The following is a 19,780-nucleotide window of genomic DNA, read 5'->3' as shown; positions in this document are numbered from 1 at the left end:
GACCAATGTCAAGTCCAGAGACTTTACAAATTAGCCACCAAATGTTCAAAGTCTGGTCATTCTGCAAAGTCGCCAGACTTTGGCCATGACAAAAACCAACTACACCTTTTCATGGGTTTCTTCCATAGGATCAGCAGTGGCCACACTGAAAGCTTTATGAAAAAGTTCAAGGCAATGCTCTTACTTTTGTCAGGGAAAAGTGGGTATGTAAAGTGGTTTGCATGTGTGAACTTTTTCGTCCTAGTTTTTTAAGGTTTACAAACATAATTAATGAAGCGGATTGTGATTCATAGAATGAGATTTCATTGTGTTTCTAAAACCCTAAAAAACGTTCAGGAAATCAAGTGTAAAAAAAACCCCCATCAATGATAACCTCATCAACAACAAAAATCAACATATTTAAAAAACAAAAAGGCTCTTGTTCCCTACAATAAGCTCACGAACTGAAAACTTCATGAAAATTTTTTGAGAGAAAAGCACACCCTGAACATATTTAGCAGCAAAAATAAGAAATTATGGCATATTTTATGGCAATCACGATGAATTTTAGATTTCATAATCAAATACTTGATTTAATAATAAATTTGTAAAAATAAATTTAAATAATTCTAGGAAATTTTCCTACAATTTTATCATACATGATAACAATAGAAAAAACAGTCGAACCTTGTTTGGACAAAGTTGAAGGGTCCGGAAAAATGTAGTTTGACCCATCGTTGAAAAGCCCCAAAAACCATGATTAGTTTCAAGAATAATTTAAAGAGAAAAAATTGTACATCTTCCGTTTTGGGTGAGACATATATTTTGTCTTCAACGGAAATGAAATTTTACAGGTTTTTACATGTTTGGAAAAATATTACTATTAGTATCCAATATTATTTGACTGTGGACAGGTAATCAATTTCTTTTTTTAGCGAATTTGTCTTATCAAGGTCCGACTGCAGTAAGCCTATCAATAATAAATATACCCTGATCTAGACTTTGTGGGAGGACATACAGGTATCTAGCAATAGTAAGGCATAACTTTTTAATAAATGTGTAAATCATTTTTGCTTTTTTCTGAAGAGTGAAAGTTTTAAAAATTTTAAAATATGATACAATCGCTTGAAAAAAAATAATTAAAATTGCCAATTGCATTCATTCACTAGTTGGCATAACAAAATTTGCTCTTTATCATAGGCTGTCGCATCTGTTGCAGTTTATTCTACTTTGCACGATAAAAAGATGATTGTGTCCATTGCTAAGCAAACGTGACTTCGCTGTATCATCACAGAACAATATCAACATGGAAAGGATCACATAAACAACGAACGGGTAAATCAGATCACAGTTTTTCTTTGTTCAGACGTAGTCCGAGTCGTAGAACTGCTTCGCAGTCTGCTTCTTCCTGATGTACCTTTCAACAAATTTTTTAAGCTCTGACACAATGAAAACAGAAGAGGTCAATCCCACGAGCATAAGAATATCTATATGCAAGAAGAAGAAAGAAAACATGAAATCATTTGCTTAGATTCTAAACTGGATTTTCATAAAAATTCACTAATATGAAGGTCAGTATTAAAGTTTCCGGATTTGAAAAAAAAAAAACAGCTATTTTTTCACAGTAAATAAAAGTAAATATTTTTCATCTCTAAAGCAGTCAAGAGATGGTGCATGAGTTTGTTTTTTTTTATAGCTTTTGTGAGCTTTTCTTTTGTTTTCCTGCCACTTTTCGCATAATACTATGGAGGTTACACGAGAGAATTTAGAGCCATGATATTTATTATTATTAATCATAAAGTAGACTTAAGCAGTAAGAAAGTCTAAAAAAGGCTTCAAAAGACTTTTCCTGATTCTTTTCCTTCCTTTATGACCATTTATGAATAGTTTGTGGAATTTTCACATGGCCAAAAATCTCTAAAAGATGAAGAGCATACTAGACATCCATCAACTGCTGTACCTGAAAATAACATCAACCTAGTGGAATTGCTAGTGAAAATGGATCTATGTGTGACTTACAAGGAGAAATTGAAGCAACACTTGGCCTTCATTTGCTGCAAGCTTCAGTAATTTCGTATCAACATTTGCAACTAATAAAACTTTGTTGCCGTTGGATACCTTGCAATCTTTCTAAAGCTTAAAAAAGAACAGGATTGGAATGGTGCCTAGAAATGGTTCATTGATTTGAAAATGGCAAAAGTTGACGTCTTCATGAATTGTGACAGGTGATGAAAGCAGGATATATCAATACGGTCCCGAAACAAAACACTAGTCTTCAGTTTGGGTGTTTCCAGATGATCAAAAAACTATCAATGCACACTGGTATAGGATAGTATGCCTGCCCAAAGGCTTTGAAGTATTGAAAAAGAGAAGACCATAGTCAGGCTTATGAGGATTCTTACTTCATCATGGCAATGCATCTGTGCACACTGTAATTATAAAAATGGAATTTTTGAATACAGTTATTCCATTGGTCAATCACCCACCCTACAGCTAGACTTTGCTCTCTGTGTCTTCTTCCTGTTTCCTAAAGTGAAAGAAAAATTATGCTGACATCATTTCGACACTCCTGATGATACTGTCACACACTACCAAGAACAGTCAAGTGACATTCCAAAATAAGCATAGTGTCAATGTTTCCATGACTGGTTTAGGAAGATACAGCTCTGTATCGAATGTGTATACTTCAAAAAGATGACTTTTGGTCATTGACTTTACTCACTGACTCGGATTTTAGATTTCAAGAATACAGAAACTTTAATTATTGACCTGCATAATTTCTGCTTTATTAATTATTAAATAAATAATGCAGAGAGAGTCTATATATTGAAACATGATCTTGGTTTAAAAAATGCAGCAGCTCCTCCCTCACACTGCACTTTGTTATAATGCTCATTCAGATATTTTTTGCTCGTTAGAACCGCAGTTAAAATTTTGACTGATGTTATAACCTAGATAAAGTCATGTGTTATATTATACTTTCAGAATATCGGAAGACACTGATGTGCATGACATATTGAGAAGTTACTGCATTAAAAAAGGGTGATGATTCTGGAAACATTTAAGGAATAATGAATATAGTCTTAATTGCATAATACATTATCCACCCACTATATCATGAAATATATAAACATCATTTACCTGCAATAGGTAAGGCCTCTGTCTGAAATATCTTCTGTAAGGGTGCAAAATAAATTACTAGCAACTGACCAATAACAGATCCACTCACTGCTAGTAGAAACATTTTATTCCTACACAGGCCGATGCTGAAAACGGACTTGGTCTGCAATATACAAAAATGCTTAATTATTAAGGGAATTTCACGGGTAGGGACAAAAAAATACTGAAATGACAAGTAACCATTTGAAAATAAATTAAAATACACAAAATTCACTGCTATTGCAAAATATGGTTCGAATCCGGAAAAAAAAAGATTTTGTTATACATTGAGAGTTGATTCATAACTGGCTAAATCTAGCAAGTCAAATTCCAAGGGAGTGTAATTTTTGTGCATAAGAGAGGCAGAACTGCTAGTATACTATATTTTTCCATAGCTCTGTGAGTCATGTTGACATAGCCATGAGCAAGGCATCTCTCATATAACCGTCAATACAAATACAATGCCACAACAGACAAAATGCCAAACGAGGTGACTGAGAAAAAGATGCTCATAACAATATAGATGTCATATAGTACTAAAATACAGCAACTCAATTAAAAATGCAATTAGAAAAACTATAAACAACATATATTTACATGATAAAATATTATAAAATGTCCATAAAATGTATTTATGATTGTCTTATTCTAAGTATGAATAGCTTCTCGATTTACCCCAACATGTTTATCATATTTCTTTTTAAACATGTCAATTATGTTAGAATTTATTACCCCCAGGGTGAGCTATTCCATTTATTAACAACTCTAGTAGAGAAAAATTCTGTGACGACATAACCTAGAATTGTCCCTTACCAAACAATACTGATGTCTCCTTGTAAAAGCAGTCCATTGACGGCGAATTAATAAATCATGATTCATCCTATCCATACCATTGAAAATTTTAAACACTTCAATCATATCCCCTCGACACCTGCGTTCATCCAATGTAAACATATTCAAAAAATGAAGTCTCTTTTCATAACTCAAGCCGCGTGTGCCAACAAGGATATGTGTAGCTCTTCTCTGCACCCCTTCAACCAAGTCTATGTCCTCTGTAGGTATGGTCTTCAAAACCTTACAGCATACTGTAATCCAGGACGAACTAAGTCTCAGAAAAGCAGAAGAACAACTTTAGGAGAACGTGAAGACACCTTTTTGAAAATAAAACTGAGTATTCTATTCGATTTTTTTACTACTGCTGAACAATGTTCAGAAAACTAAGTTGCTCACCAATGAGAGAATTCCCAAATCGGTGGCCCTAGTTGCATCCGGGATAGTGACACCATTTAACAATACTAGTATGTTCAATAACTTGAAGTGCCTCTAACAACTGATATCACTGAGTTATAGGACTTTGATTAATAAAAGAGCCCAGATTTAATGAAGCTGCGTAGAAACGTGAAAAATATTTGCAAATATCTAATATTCATTGTAATAGACACACGATAAATACTTAAGTTTAATGAGGGGAATCTGTTTAAAACTGCATTTCTCAATTTATGTCTGAAAACCACCTCTTGTCTGCAGACCAGACTTGGAAATTTAATTAATTAAAAATGAAAATTATTCAAATGTCACAAATATTAATGATGTTCACATGGGTTTGAATAAAAACTATCAGGCCAATATACTGTACAGTTCTACTGCAGTATAGACCCATATACACTTAGTAGTTTTTAAAGTGTGCATCACGGCCATCAGGGGTGTCACTAACCCTTGTATAAAGCTAGCTGTTGATATTAATGCAATTTACAAAGACTAAGAAATCTTGACAAAACTGAGCTGTGATTTGCTGATCCCTTTTTATTCGAGCATGGTTTTGGGAATGAACTGAACCATTGCTATACACAGCAAAAAAGATCTATCTAGCACTATCTAGCTATAGATGGCACTGACAAAACACACAGCCTTTCTCCTAATAACACAGTAGTAGTACTTCACATCTGATTTTTTTCTGAAAGAGGACTTCAGATTTTAAGAAACTTAATCCTGTGAAAAAAAATGTCCATTTATGCCAAAAACTTTTTATATCTGACATTCATAAATATGGTGATTCATTATAAGCAATATTTTTCACATTATTTTGGTATTGGATCCACTGAGATGAAAAAAAATTGTTATAACTGATACTTCATAATATTTGATTTAATTATAAGCAGACTCAACTGTATAGAGAAAATAATAAATGCTTTGTTTGATGTAGAAAATTCTACTTATAGAAATCTGACTGCAATACAATTAAAATGAAAATTGGAAAAAAAACCCGGAACACTTATCTTCCATTCAAAAAATATTTGACAAAAAGTTCACGAATTTTCATTAACACATAATGACTTTTCTTACCTGCGACCTACAGCTGAGTGCATTGAACATATCAAAGAACACAAAACAAGTAAAAGTCATGGTTGTGTCTCTTCTCGTGACCATCATATCACTCATCTGAAAATTTAGAATTTATAAGGATTAAATATATGTTCAATAATATTTACAACAATCCCAGAAGGAATACAATGCACTTACTGGAAAAGTAATAACAGATAAAAATAATGATAATAACAAATAAAAATAGTCAGTAGGGAAAGCATTTTGTATACGGAATCAGGTCAAAATCTTCGATAGAGGAAGCAAATCTTGATAGGTGGCACATATAAGTTCTGATGGCAAACTGTTCCAGAATCTGGAAACAGTATTTGTACCAATGGAAAAGGTAATCTCTTCTGGCCATTGGTATTCTTATTTGGAAGTAATGCCTACGTAACTCGGCTCATCTCTCCATGATATCAAAGTTCTCCCAATAGTAGATAAACTATTTGGTGAACTAGTTTGTAGCATATCTTTAGATCTGCAGTGATTTTATGGAATTCCAGAGAGTGCAAACCCAGAAATTCAAGCTGTTCGCAGTAAGACTAGCCACTCATGCCAGCAATTCATTTCGTAAAGGACCTCTGTGGCTTTTTGAGGAGATTTATGTCCTTAATTTTATAAGGGCTCCATGCTTGTGAACAGAACTCCAGAGTCAAGCAAACATACACACAGAAAGCATATGACAAAGTATGTGAATCCCATTTGCGCTATGCCAAATGTGACATACATAACATGTATGAAATTCTACTAGCTTTGTAAACTATGTCTTGATAGTTTTCAATAAAATCCTGGATGCGGCTCATTGCAATACATAAATTCATGCATATATCTAATTGTGGCAATATTTCATTGCCTAGCTGATAATATTCAGGATCAGTGCATCTGCCCAAATGCATTGATATTGAAATAAGGAGGCTATACTGACAACGCAACTGAAAAAGTTGTTGGCATGCAATTTTTAGGCCCTTAGTGTTTTCTACTGGAGATAATAACTTCACGTCATCAGCGAATTGCAATAGAGAGATAGGTGACAGCCCGAGTGAGTATAAGTGATTATAAGAATCAATTAGCAATATAAATCTTATGCAGTGCCATAAGCAATAAGATCAATCTTAAAGCAGAATTCAAACTTCACACTCCAAAAAGTTTATTTAAAGAAATGAAAAAAAAATTAAAGAACGGGAAAATATACAATCTTATCTACCTCTCTCCTAAAAATCCACATAGTTCCAGAAATGATAATTATTGAGGATATTGCGACATTAATAATGAGTTCCCTCGTTATCATAGGTTCTTTAACATTTCTAGGTGGTTGCTTCAAGACATCGTGGTCAACAGGTTCGACACCGAGACTAAAATACACAAAAATGACATTAAACTCTGTATTCTATTCAAATTCACAAAGAAAAGACTAGAACTAGATTATACTTTAGTCACAGCTACGTCCATAAATAAATGAAAAGTATGAGCATCAGTGAATGGAGCTTGAATACTGATGGGAAATTACCTTTGAGCAGGAGGCCCATCCATTATGATGTTTATCCAAAGTATTTGCATTGCATTCAATGGATTTGGAACATGCATGAAAGTTGACAGAGCAACCAGGGACAAAGCTGCAATACTCCTACAAGAGATTTTAAGTACCATAATTAATTTCTTCACAGATACCAGCTAGAGTATATCACATACTTGTATTCTATACCTACCGTATTCCCCCCCTCCCCCTCCGCATTAGCCAGCATGCAGTACAACTCGAGGGACACTTAGTTTTTAAAATGTTCAGGTCTGATCCATTCTAGGCATGCTAAGAAAATTGGGATTCAATAAGAATCACAGATAGCATTTAGTCAATTCAATGGAATTTCACAATAAAGATATTAAAGAATTTTTCAGAATCTGCCACTTGAAAATTTTCCAGAATACCAGAAAACAATGTATTCACAGCATGCTGGTCTCCCTCACTGTTTCCTGGCATGCCAGCTAATGTGGTACATATTTCTATATAACAGAAGCTATAAACACTCAAAATTCATTAATACAGTTGAATCCTGTTATAACAAACTTCAAAGAGACAGGAGAAAATCACTTTGTTATAACAAAATTTCATTATAAAGGAATTCCAGGTTTTGTTCTTATGTAAACTTATCTGAGGGATTAGAAGAGTGTTTGTTAAAAGGAGATTTTCACTATAACAGTATTCATTAAAACAGGATTCGACGGTAGTATAAATAATGACACATACGTGCTGAGCTGGAATCTAACAAAATTCCTGATGTTATAAAAGATGCCTTTTCCTTCTTCAATGGCTGCCCTACACAGAATGAAATACAAAAATTCTCATTGTGATATATTTGAAACATATTTTTCATCCATATGAAACTAGTCAATTTTAGTAATAAAGAAGTTAAAGAAAACAAAAAATGTTTCAAAAATTTTTCCAAAAGAAAAAATAAAAAAATTACACTGTAACTTGGAAAATCTTGCACATACATATCATAGAGTTCAACCTAATTTTTAGAAGAAACTCACATGATGGTAAAAAAGTCATCATCGACAAGTATCATGTCAGCAGCTTCCTTACATACATCTGTGCCAATTTTACCCATAGCAATACCAATGTCTGCTTTCTTGAGAGCTACTCCATCGTTAACACCATCCCCAGTCATGCCAACTATGGCGCCAGTTTTCTGTAGAGCCTTAATTAAAAAAAAAAAGTATTTTCATACTTTAAGATAAAAAAATTTATATACAGTCAAACTTCAGATTACAAATTAACCCAGTTTATGAGTGTTTCGTAAGACAAGCAACCCCCTAAAGCATAATATGCCTAAACCTGCGACATACTTCGTGAAACTATCTGGAAGAATTTTAAAATTGTAGAAAAAACTTTATGGTGATTTTTACTGCAGAACATTTCCCCTGTCAGCCAAGGGGTTGTTGCAAAACATACTGCCTAGGGACGAGCAACTAATTTTAAGTATTACATGCATAATGTAATACTTGATACTTAATATTATTAGGTGAAAACTAATCCATGTTGTCTGTTGAATGGGATCACAGTTAAGCTAATGGTTTTCTTTCTCTCACTGTGGGCAAGGCCAAGTTAAGGGGATAGGCACAATTATTTTAATGAAAGAACAAATTTAAAAAAGTATATGTAATATGAATATCCTATATAATGATACCCTCTATAAGGATAATTGTCTGCATAGCAATGTCAGGGGTGGGAAGTGACAAAGTCCATTTCGGAGCAGCAAAATTGAGGATTTGGAGCAGTTTTGGAGCAGCAAATTGAGGATTCAGAGCAGTTTTGGAGCAGCAAATTGAGGATTCGGAGCAGTTTTGGAGCAACAAAATATAGGATTCGGAACAGATATTTATAAATTGGAGCACTGAAATTAACAACAATATTTTCTTTAACCCTCACCCCTTTTCAAAATAAAACAACTGCACTGTCTTTTGTTATCAAACATCTTTTCATCAGCTTGTTTTTTGTTTTTGGTGTTTCAGGCTTTTGACACCTTGTTTGAAAGAGCAGCTGTCATAAAATTTTTCACACCAGTCTATTTAAGATGATTTTTTCTTACTGAGGGCACTATTTGCTGTCTGGAACAGCAGTCCTTCAAATGGGCTAAACATTTTCTAGTCTTTATAGATTTTATAAATTTTCTATATAGTTTTCAATTTGTTTATACTCAGAAGGAAATTATTGCAAAATGGGAGAGAATTTCGGAAGAATCAACACGATGGTGGGCGATTCAGCACTCAATATTTGGCGAGATTGGCGATCTGACACTCGTTATTTGGCGAGATTGGCGATCTGACACTCGTTATTTGGCGATCTTACTCGTTATTTGGCAACATTAGCGATTTAATGCTCGTTACTCGGCAAAGTTTCTAAATTAGCAATCGTAATTCGGCGGACATGCTCTTTTCACTCCCGGAATATTTTTTTCATGAAACATCAGGATTTGACGCAATGACGATCGACTACATTAATTTCTGCTGCTTCCAGTAACGACTTTTTTTTGTAAACGGAAACTGACTCACATTTGCGCTTTAAAGCTGAAAGACCATTGCAAACCATCCTCAGTTGCAGGATCACGGATATTATTGGGGTTTCGCGATGGAAAGCCCGATAGTTTAAATACGCGCGATAGTTGAAGTACAGTGGAATAAAACAATCTCTTTTCGTAAAGAATCATTTCGCGGCAAGCAGGAACAAATTTTTTTTGACGTCCTTTCCGAAATTCCAGGCATACTGAAGCAAAATGCGCTATTTGGCGCAGAAAAATACGAAAATACCCTATTGGAGCAGGATGGCGCAAGATGGTAATTTTGGAGCAGTGCAGCGCAATTGGATCAGAGTTCCCACCCCTGCAATGTAACTCTCTGGTCCTAATGCAATTTTTATAATGTTAATATATTTCATCCATAATGGCAACTTCTTTATAACGATACATTTTTCTCTGATGTCTTGAGTATCATTATATAGGCATTTCACTGTATATCACATATGCATATGCTTATCACTGAAAACCTTCAAAAATTTGAATAATTTATAGGCCCTAGTTTGCAGTTTCCCATAACCTTGGATCTATTAGTTACAACATCCTGACTGTGTGGGACATTTATAACACAAGCCCATGAAAGATCCCTCCCTCATCTTAATGCAAACAGATATTCCAAATTGAAACCTATGCTCTCTTGTATCACCCTGAAAAAAATTTAGTGGAAAATAAAAATACAATAGTATAGAACAAGTTACCCTACTACTTCTACTTTACCGCACACCAACCTCAGTCATATCGCCATATAGCAATTTACTACTGATCAAGTTGGGTGAGAAAAATTACCCTGCACCCTGATTATTTGAAAATAATCGTAGCTATTGTTGAGAACAAGGAGTTACTTTAATTTATACAAAAATTGCCACGTTTTTAAGACAAATAAATTCATTTGAATCATCATGAATTTATTTGTCTTAAAAACGTGGCAATTTTTGTATAAATTAAAACCAGGCAAAGTTTCTCATTTTTTGTGATAAGGAGTTACTTGGCTGTTTGGCCATGGTCTTCTAATCATATCTAACATTTCACTCGCAGCTGCGGCGACATCTTTAGATATGAAAGTACAGAGAAACTGGTACAAAATGGAACGTCAACAGACTGAAATAATAATCCATTTTAGACAGATTTCTGTTTCATAAAGGTGCAAATAAAGGCACTAAGCATTGAACAGACTATATTTTGATTCCGTTTAAAACAGGTTTCCGTCTCATACAGTGTCCATCTTAGACCGGTTTCACTGTACTACCAAGTGCTGACAAGGTTGTTTATAGTTGTTAATATGGGTTCAATCCTCTCACAAGTGGAAATTGTTTCCAAAAATGACCAGACAGCCAATTTCCACCCATAATCAGTAACCGTTTTCAGCCAATTCTGAATGAGCATGAGAGATCCAGTCACAATCGCAAGAAACAGCAAGTGGAGCCTGAAGAGTTAATAAGGAGGGCACTTGGTAGCACTATTACCTCTGAAGATGCCTGCCACAGTTGCGGGGTGAAACACTGGATATGATTAGAAGACCACATCCAAACAGCCCAGTAAGTTCTGGCTGCCCAATTACGCAATTAGACAAAGGCCGTGAAAACCAATGCATTTGTGTTTCCTTTATTTTTTAACAAGGAAGTTTGCTTTGATATACAAGTACTTTTGAGACAAGAATTATGCTTGAAAAGTTCCGCTATGTACAAATTTATTCAATAATTATTTCAGTAGCATATTCGTACATTCTTTTTGTCACTAAATATTTTTTTTCTTTCACAAATCCTATGTCTCAGTTTCCGTTAAAATCAACTCTCAACCTCAGAAATAAATTTGGAAGAAAAAGCTTGAACACATTTTTAATGAAACAAATTGCTAAACAAACTATATAGAATATTCTAAAATACCTTTATGATTTTCAATTTGTGCCCAGGACCGACCCGATAAAGGACAGTGATGTTATTGATTATATGAAGAAGTTTCTCATCAGACATGGTATCGATTTCATCACCAGACAAACAGGAAGTACCAACAGCATACAATCCAAGACGGCTAGCTGAAAATGAAAATTCAGATTAAACATTTGCAATCATGTAATTTCTATGAAGAATCACATGCAAAGAAAAAAAAATGCAGAGGAAACTCTTTATACCACCACTCTTGGGAACCCGAAAGGGTATGACGACATGCAAAACAGAGGATAGTTTTGCCCTAAATTCTTCCCATTGATGTACTACGCCAACTGATCTTTGAAAACTCTCGCTAACCCTTCTCTCATAAGATCAAAATTGATTCTTTGAAAACAAGGAACCATTCTTTTGTTATCAGCTTTACCCGAAGAAACGTTCGAGAAAACTAATGACAATGTTCACAACAAACCCCCCAAACATGATCAACAAGATCCTCGGAACAAGTGAGAACTAAATCCAAAATAAAAGTGCCCTCAATGGCTTCTGATACCTGTTGATACAAAAAAATTATCAAGCACCAACTTAAGAAAGCCTTTCTCATAATTGATCTCTAGCCAATAGATTCTCCCAATCGATACCCTGATAATTGAAATCCTCTAACAATCCCCTTTAAAAAACAAGTTCTTTACCTACCAAGCCTGGAGTGACCACCGATAGATAGTGCCTTCATTTCCCACCCCAAATCTAATGGAAGTAAATTGCCATATGGCAATATGATTGACATTGGTGAGCGGTAAAGCAGTTTCCTCCACTACAGGAAACTTCTTATAAAAGAAAAAGGGGGATAAGAACAAAACAAGATAAGAAAGCTGATAACAATAGGATGACTTGAGGATGGTATTCGTACTAGGACTGGGAATATATTGAAATTTTTAATTGGTTGACAAAAACTTTTGATCGATTAATCAAATTTTCATAAAAAATTTTCAAATGGTAACTATTTACAACAAACACAGTATTTGTAACTATATAACATTAATTGATGCAATAAAAATATTTTTATTCATTTCATGCACCTGTTTGCTAGATTTAAACAAATATAAGAACAGATTAAGAAATTAAGCGTGCACACCTGAAGCAATTTAACCAACTTTTGACCAAATTACACAATTTTTTCTCTATACGATAACTGGTTGCTTGACATATTTGAGACGTTTCAAAAAATTCAACATTGATTTGACGTGTTTTCTTTGTAATTAATGTAAATTGCAATTAATTTACCTTTTAATTAAATAAAGTTAATTAATTTTATATGAGTTAAAATAATTATTAATTATGATTTTGGGAAAATCGTGTGACAAAAAAAATTTAAGGGAAAAACTACTTTTTTTTTCTAGTTTTAAAAAATTCAAAATGTCCATGGTCATGGGAAAAAAATTCCAGATCCAAAATTTCTTTTTTTGAATGGTCATAAAAAACCAAATTTTTATGTAAACATATTGAAAAAAAATACTGACACTAGGCCTTTTTATTTAACCCATTTCCTTAGACCTTTCAATTTAAAAAAAAATTTCATTTCAGACGAACATTTGCATGAAAATTGAAGAAAATTTTCAACAGACATTTGCATTCAGTCAAAAAACTTATTCGCTTGGACAATTTTTTTGTTTTTTGAATAATCAGTAAGTCTATCAGTTGTCACTAATTTTAGAATTAGTTTTGATCTTCATACATGTTTCCCAAGAAACTGCACCCAAATGGTACTGGGGGGTGGGGGAGGAAGCTGATGTTTCCACATTATGAAAACTGCTGTTTACAGCGGAAACAATAAATTTTGGTGTTGTTTTCTAAAACTTCCATCAAGCTCAATAGAAAACTGAAATCATTACCAGGTTTCATTGGGTTCGCTTATATCTCCCCTACCCTGTCAAAACATTTTATCAAAATATTGATTCAAATGTTTTTAAATATGGTCACATATCTGAAATGTTATGCATAGGAACATAACTTAAGACATCGAATTGGTTTCATTAAATAAATCAGGTCAAATGACAAACTTTAATAAAAATTTTAATTAATCGAGTCGATAAACTCAACTAATATTTTTACCTGCAATCAGCAATTGATCGCTTAACCGGACCAGCCCTAATTCATACCCCTTTCCTCTGTGAAGAGGACAAATTTAGAACAGAGTTCGATCCAGGTTTCACAATGGATGAAAAACTGGCTCCTTTTTCTGAATGCACTTTTGTCAAAAACAAGATGGCAAATTGAGGAATTTTGGAAGAAAATCGAAGTCCTCTCTGGGGAATCGAACCACCATCCCCATGCAATAATCTGCATAAAAATAAGATTGTTCAATGGTTTGATATCAAAAACTGACAGCATAAACAGAATGACAGTTCAAGAGGGCAGAGTAGAGTAGGAGGACACCGCTTCCAAGCTCATCTTGTCACAAAAAATCTCTTACAGCCCAGTCATTTTATGGTAGAGTAGAGAGCCTGGAGTGAGAATTTTCATTTTCATTTACAAATCCAATTGTTATTCAATTTGTTACATACAGAAAATAAAGATTTAAGAGGGCGACCGTATAAAGAGGTTCTACTGTACTAGGTACATTCACAATTCAATACAAATACTATATGCTACCTATAGAACATGCAGTATCTTTTGAATCACCAGTCAACATCTTCACAGACACACCACTGCCATGCAGAGTTTGGATAGCATCTGCTACGAAAGATCTCGGTGGATCAAGAATACCAACCATTCCAACAAAAGTTAAGTCATCCATAGAGATTCCAGTTGCTAGTGCCAACACTGAAATTTCAACAAAAATAGAAACATTTGTGTGTAAACAAAATCAAATTTAATACTACATTCATTTGGACATGTTATAAGGAAAACACACTTGTTTCCCATCATTTTTATTTCATCAAAACTCAAATTTAAAACAACAATCGACCAGAACTGAAGGATCTTCACATTTTTTTCAATTCAATTTTATTCATCACATCAACAAACTTACATTGCGCAAAACGAAAAAAATCCATTCAAGGGATCATTGTCGATCCATACTGGTGGACACGATCAATTATTGAGTTAATTTTCAAACACGAATAGTAGATGATAATAATAATCGTAATTAAAAAATAAATAAATAAATAACAAACAAAACAATGAAAAAATGCAAGACAGAAATCATCTATGAATATGACACACACATATACGCAGGCACAAAGTATTACATTGATTTAAATTAAGATGAGTGATTTTTTTATTCATAATAATAAAATAAATTATAAATGAAGCAAACAATTAGTATTAAAATAAATAATAATAGCAACAACGGAAGGTGAGATTCAGAAAAATGTTTTAAGTTTTTTTATATATTTTCCTTCTTGCATGGAGTGGAGGGTGAGAGGAGGTGACGTAGAGAGAGAAAACAGATTTATAGATATATTTCGCAATGTTATCATCAGGACAAATCAAAAATTACTTATTGAAAGAACCACACTTTTTATTGGGTGAGAAAGATGAATCAGCATTGTGAGAAATCATTTCTGACAGGCAAAAAAAAAAAGAAAAGAAAAAAGATGGTCAAGAGGCCAGAAGTTGCTCTAGAAGAGAAAAAGAAGAGAGGAACATGGAAGTGTGCCGAGTGATAATCGAGAGGAGATGAGTGACTAGCTTAGAAAAGAAAGAATGCTCGGTCTGCAGCTGCAGGATTTGCAATAATAATATTTATATAATGTTATGTATATCCAATATAGAATTTTGATTTTAAAAAAATAAAATAAATCATGTGACTGAACAGAAAGATTCATGTGGGTTTGGATAAATTCTAGTTTACATCTTTCTGATGTCACTGCGTGTGAAAACCGACATGAACCTTTTTGTTTAATCACAATTTTTCTTTTGGTCAAAATCATGTATCAGATATGCAGGGTGCATAGAAAACAGGGGGTATGGCATTTTACTCGTGAGCCATTGATCCTAGAGATATACTTCTAATTAGAAAAAGTTTCCAAATAACGTGTAAAACTCAGGTATGTCATTCATGTTGCCAGAGGTTGCAGAAAAAGAACTTAACGTTTTACACAGACACCTTGTCATCAAAAACCTAATTAGAAAGTTGTTGCCCTGTCTCTCCTGATGCCAACAAAAAAAATCCACATTTCTAAATACAATATTCTCCGATATATTCAAATTTGAAAAATGGAAGAAAGTTGGGAAAAAAGTTCTAAATGAGGAAAAACTGTTTTACACGCATTTAATGCTGCTTTTTTCCAAAATTTCCTCCATATTTTTCGAATTTGAATATCTCAGTGAATATTGCACTTAAAAATGTGGAATTTTTTTTGTTGGTATCAAGAGAGAGGGCACCAACTTTCTAACAGGGCTGCATAAAACTTTAAAATTTTGGTTATTTTAATAACTATACAACCCTTGAAACATGAATGACATATCTGAGTACTACAAGTTATTTGAAATTTTTTTCTAATTGGAAGTGTACCTCTAGGATTAACGGTTCGCCAGTAAAATGTCATACTCCTGTTGGCTATGCTCCCTGCATATATATGAATATTATCATCGCAAATTTTGAAGCTGGGGAGCCGAGCATTCTGCTCTTCTCTTTTTTTTCAAGCTAGTCATTCGCCTGTTCTTGACTGCTTTTCAACACCCTAGAGTGTTCCTCCAATGCCCCTCCCCCCACACTTTGGGCAACTTCTCGCTTCTTTGCCATCTTTTTTATCCATCAGGAGTGACGATTTCTCTCTAGTCTTACCCAGAAAAATGGAAAGAAAAATAATTTAAAGACATTATGACTCAATAGGGAAAATCTATCAAATCCTGCAATTGAAGTATTGTGTTGCTGAGCTTCCTGCTGTTTGTGGATAGGCTTTGATAAATGGAAGAGCAGTTCTCATTCCCACTTCAGATTCTAAAAAACCACAAAACCAACTTCATCTAACTTGCATAGTGCCATCTGTAGGAATCAAACTAAGGTCCTTGTGATGCAAGGCCATCACAATACCACAGTGGTAGCAAAAGCTTACTGCAACAGGTTATTTCATTTCACCAAAGAAATGCTCCTTTACTCTTTTAAAAAGTTGACAAGCCATTAAAAGAATGTGACTGCCATGATTTTTGAGATTCATTTAAATAACAATTCATATATTCAATTTAATATATACCTCTCAATCCTTTTCTACCCATGTACTGTGCTTCCTTTTTGTACTGGAGAGCCATTTCCTGGGTCATGGGCACAGATGCTCCACCAGAACTGTACTTGTTGCATTTTGGTAATATCATCTCAAGAGCTCCTTTGATGAAAAATTTTTCTGTTGCCTGGAAAATAAAAAGAAATTTCAAAGAAATTATTATTAGTATTATATATATATACACCGACAGAACAGAAAACAAATTTTTAATTAAATAATATCTTGATGTCCAAAGCCAAACTCAAAATATCTTAGAGCAATGGTTCTCTCAATCATTCACACCGTGGGTCACATTAAAAATTAACGCGAAGCTCACGAACCGCCAAGTCATATACATTGTGAATTGTAAGATGACATCCAAGGACTGTAATGTATCAGATGCGCAGTGTTATTCTTAAATCTAGAACACTTCTCAAAATTCTAAATATTATAGTATGATTTGTTGACATAATTACCTCCATCAAAAAATTACTTTTTTTCATTTAATCTTTTGACTTCTAATGTCAAGTGGCAGTTTTCTTAAAGAGTAGAAAAAAGGTAGTTCGCTCTTTTTAGCAAAACAAAGAGCAATGGGGGAACAACAAGTATCGAAGACCCATCTAGCTTTTCATTCAGAAAAATTCCATCAAGTAACTGAAAAGCAGGGCTCCCACTCAAAAAATTAGGAAAAAGTAGGACAAGGAAAAAGGTACCCGTTAGCCTGATGAAAAAAAATCACTCAAAGAATTTTTTTTTTAAATTTTAAAATAATTTTTTTTTCATAGCAGTATTTCAGTATTCTATGAAACTGACTCGAGCCAAAACAAAATGACAGAAATAACTTGGTAACAAAAACAATTTTGGGCCAAAACAGCATACTAACAACCATAAATAATTATTTTCTCTCTGTCTTTTCACAATTTTTTTTTTTCGAGGCGTCTTCCAAAGTCCAATCTGCCAACTCTCTTCTAAGATGCAAGCAAATTATGAAAAAATATATAAGTTTTTTAAGAATGATGCTCCTTCGAGAGACAACTTCCAATAGCACAGTACAAAATGTGTAAACTACAAGGCCCAATGTAAATAAGAGAACCGGAAGGTTTTACTGAGTTGTCAATCTTTTTTGAAGGTATTTGCAAAGTTGCCAACTTCTATGGACAGCTGCAACAAACAATGGAGCTATGGGAGATACTCTTAATACTACAGAAATTGGTTTAAAAAAAATTGGGTCTTTTTTGTGGTATTTTATTTATTTTAATTTTATTTTTTAAATTGCATCGATCTTTACCATAACGATGAATTCATATACGTATGTGAGAGAGTTCAATAGAAGACAAACTCTGAGCCGATCTGTTTTGTCTGTGCATGGAAGGAAATTTGTGTAAAGCTGGGTCTAAACCCAGTCTGGTCTAACTCCATTCTCAAATATTGCACGGAAGAAATCTCTGACTATCTTCTAATCTTATTTAACGTCTCCCTAAATACCGCCATACTCCCCATTGATTGGAAAATCAACAAAATTATTCCCATTCACAAAACCAGTCCCCTCTCTGACCCCCCTTAACTTCAGACCAATATCTATTACTTCATCCTGTTGTAAGATTTTTGAACATATTATAGCAAAGGAAATCCACGCTCATTTAGACTCCATTAACTTTTTCTTTCCCAACCAACACGGCTTCAGACGATCTCTTTCTACTACATCCCAACTGTCCTTTTTCATCCATGACCTTACCAAAGCCACTGACAGGAAGGTACAAACCGATATCATCTTCTTGGATTTCTCCAAAGCCTATGATAAAATTCCGCATAATAAACTCCTCCTTAAACTTTCAAATCTTGGTCTTAATGTACAATTGCTCAAATGGTTGGAGAAGCTTTCCTAAAAAATCGTAAACAATTCGTCCATTTTAAAAATCATGATTCACATTATTCCACTGTAAATTCAGGTACTCCTCAAGGAGCGGTTCTCTCGCCTTTACTGTTTTTAATTTATATAAACGACCTCCCTGAAACCCTCAACTGCACCACTAGATTTTTTGCTGATGACTGTAATCTACCGCGCAATTAATGACAGATCTGATCAAGAAATTCTCCAACGTAATCTTGTTTCCATCTCAGATTGGTGCTCACACACATGTTGGCACATGCCTATTAACTTATCTAAAACAGTTTTCATGAGAGCTACACGTAAAACTCTTTCCCTCGAATTTTCATACTCGATCAATAATGTAACCATATCCCAAGTTTCTCAATTTAAATATCTGGGAGTCATAATCTCGGCTGATCTCCGTTGGAATAATCATATCGATTATGTCTACCAGAAATGCCTCAACAAACTTTTTTTCCTTCACCGCAACCTCAAGCATTCTACTCATGACGTCCGACTTCTCTGCTACCAAACTTATATTTCTCCCGTTCTTTCTTATGCAGCTGAGGTCTGGGATCCCCACATCTATAATAACATCGACAAACTTGAATCTATCCAAAATAAATCTGCCCGCTTTATTCACGACTGCTGGTCATCTTTTAGTTCAGTTTTCGATCTCAAACTCGAACTTAATCTCCACCCACTCGTTACTCACCGACTTATCTCCCGCTTAGCCATGCTTTACAAAATTATTCATGGTAATTTAAATTTCGATACGTTCGGTATTCTGACTAAGCCTTCCTATGTTTCCAATAGACTTGACCACCCCAAAAAATTAAAACCTATTTTTACCTCTACACATTGTTTTAAATTCAGTTTCTTTCCCAATGCCATAGTTGAATGGAACAAACTCCCCTCTACTATTGTTAACTCCCTCACGATCTCAGATATCTTGTCTAATGTTTCAAAGCATATGTGTAATCTACCGCGCCCTCTTGTATAGGCCTTGGGCCAACAATATTGTATAAATAAATATGCAGAGCTTTGTAAACATTGTTTATGCCTCTTTGAGTCCTAAAAATATAGATGACAACTGAGTGCTATTGGGTAGCATTCAGAGTCACAAAACCTAGAAAAGGATTATGTATTCAACTGCTTTGTTACGCAAACTGCTGTTTTACCAATAAGCATATTAGCTGGAGTAGATTAGACAAGTTAAATGGAAACATAAATAGATTGTGAAATGTT

At 34.1% G+C, this 19,780-nt stretch overlaps 1 protein-coding gene across 3 annotated transcripts in view; it reads right to left on the bottom strand.

The window, feature by feature from the left end:
- Window positions 1-1,016: 1,016 nt before the first annotated feature.
- The window catches only part of SPoCk (secretory pathway calcium atpase), a 55,542-nt gene continuing 36,778 nt past the window's right edge, over window positions 1,017-19,780 (bottom strand). For all 3 annotated transcript variants that reach the window (XM_089245657.1, XM_089245659.1, XM_089245658.1), the window contains 10 exons: window positions 16,657-16,810; window positions 14,108-14,278; window positions 11,456-11,604; window positions 8,032-8,198; window positions 7,745-7,813; window positions 7,010-7,126; window positions 6,707-6,854; window positions 5,482-5,577; window positions 3,121-3,262; window positions 1,017-1,466 (listed from right to left, as the gene is read on the bottom strand). In XM_089245657.1, the coding sequence (XP_089101783.1) occupies window positions 1,342-1,466; window positions 3,121-3,262; window positions 5,482-5,577; window positions 6,707-6,854; window positions 7,010-7,126; window positions 7,745-7,813; window positions 8,032-8,198; window positions 11,456-11,604; window positions 14,108-14,278; window positions 16,657-16,810 (1,338 nt within the window). In that variant the 3' untranslated portion in view covers window positions 1,017-1,341. The remainder of the gene's footprint in view (window positions 1,467-3,120; window positions 3,263-5,481; window positions 5,578-6,706; window positions 6,855-7,009; window positions 7,127-7,744; window positions 7,814-8,031; window positions 8,199-11,455; window positions 11,605-14,107; window positions 14,279-16,656; window positions 16,811-19,780) is intronic.

The sequence above is a fragment of the Pholcus phalangioides genome, unplaced genomic scaffold (assembly GCF_987345545.1).
Source record: "Pholcus phalangioides strain wild (caught in Gottingen) unplaced genomic scaffold, Ppha-v1.0 ptg000016l_1, whole genome shotgun sequence".
Taxonomy (NCBI): Eukaryota; Metazoa; Arthropoda; class Arachnida; order Araneae; family Pholcidae; genus Pholcus; species Pholcus phalangioides.
This window is presented reverse-complemented; position numbering and strand designations above follow the sequence as displayed.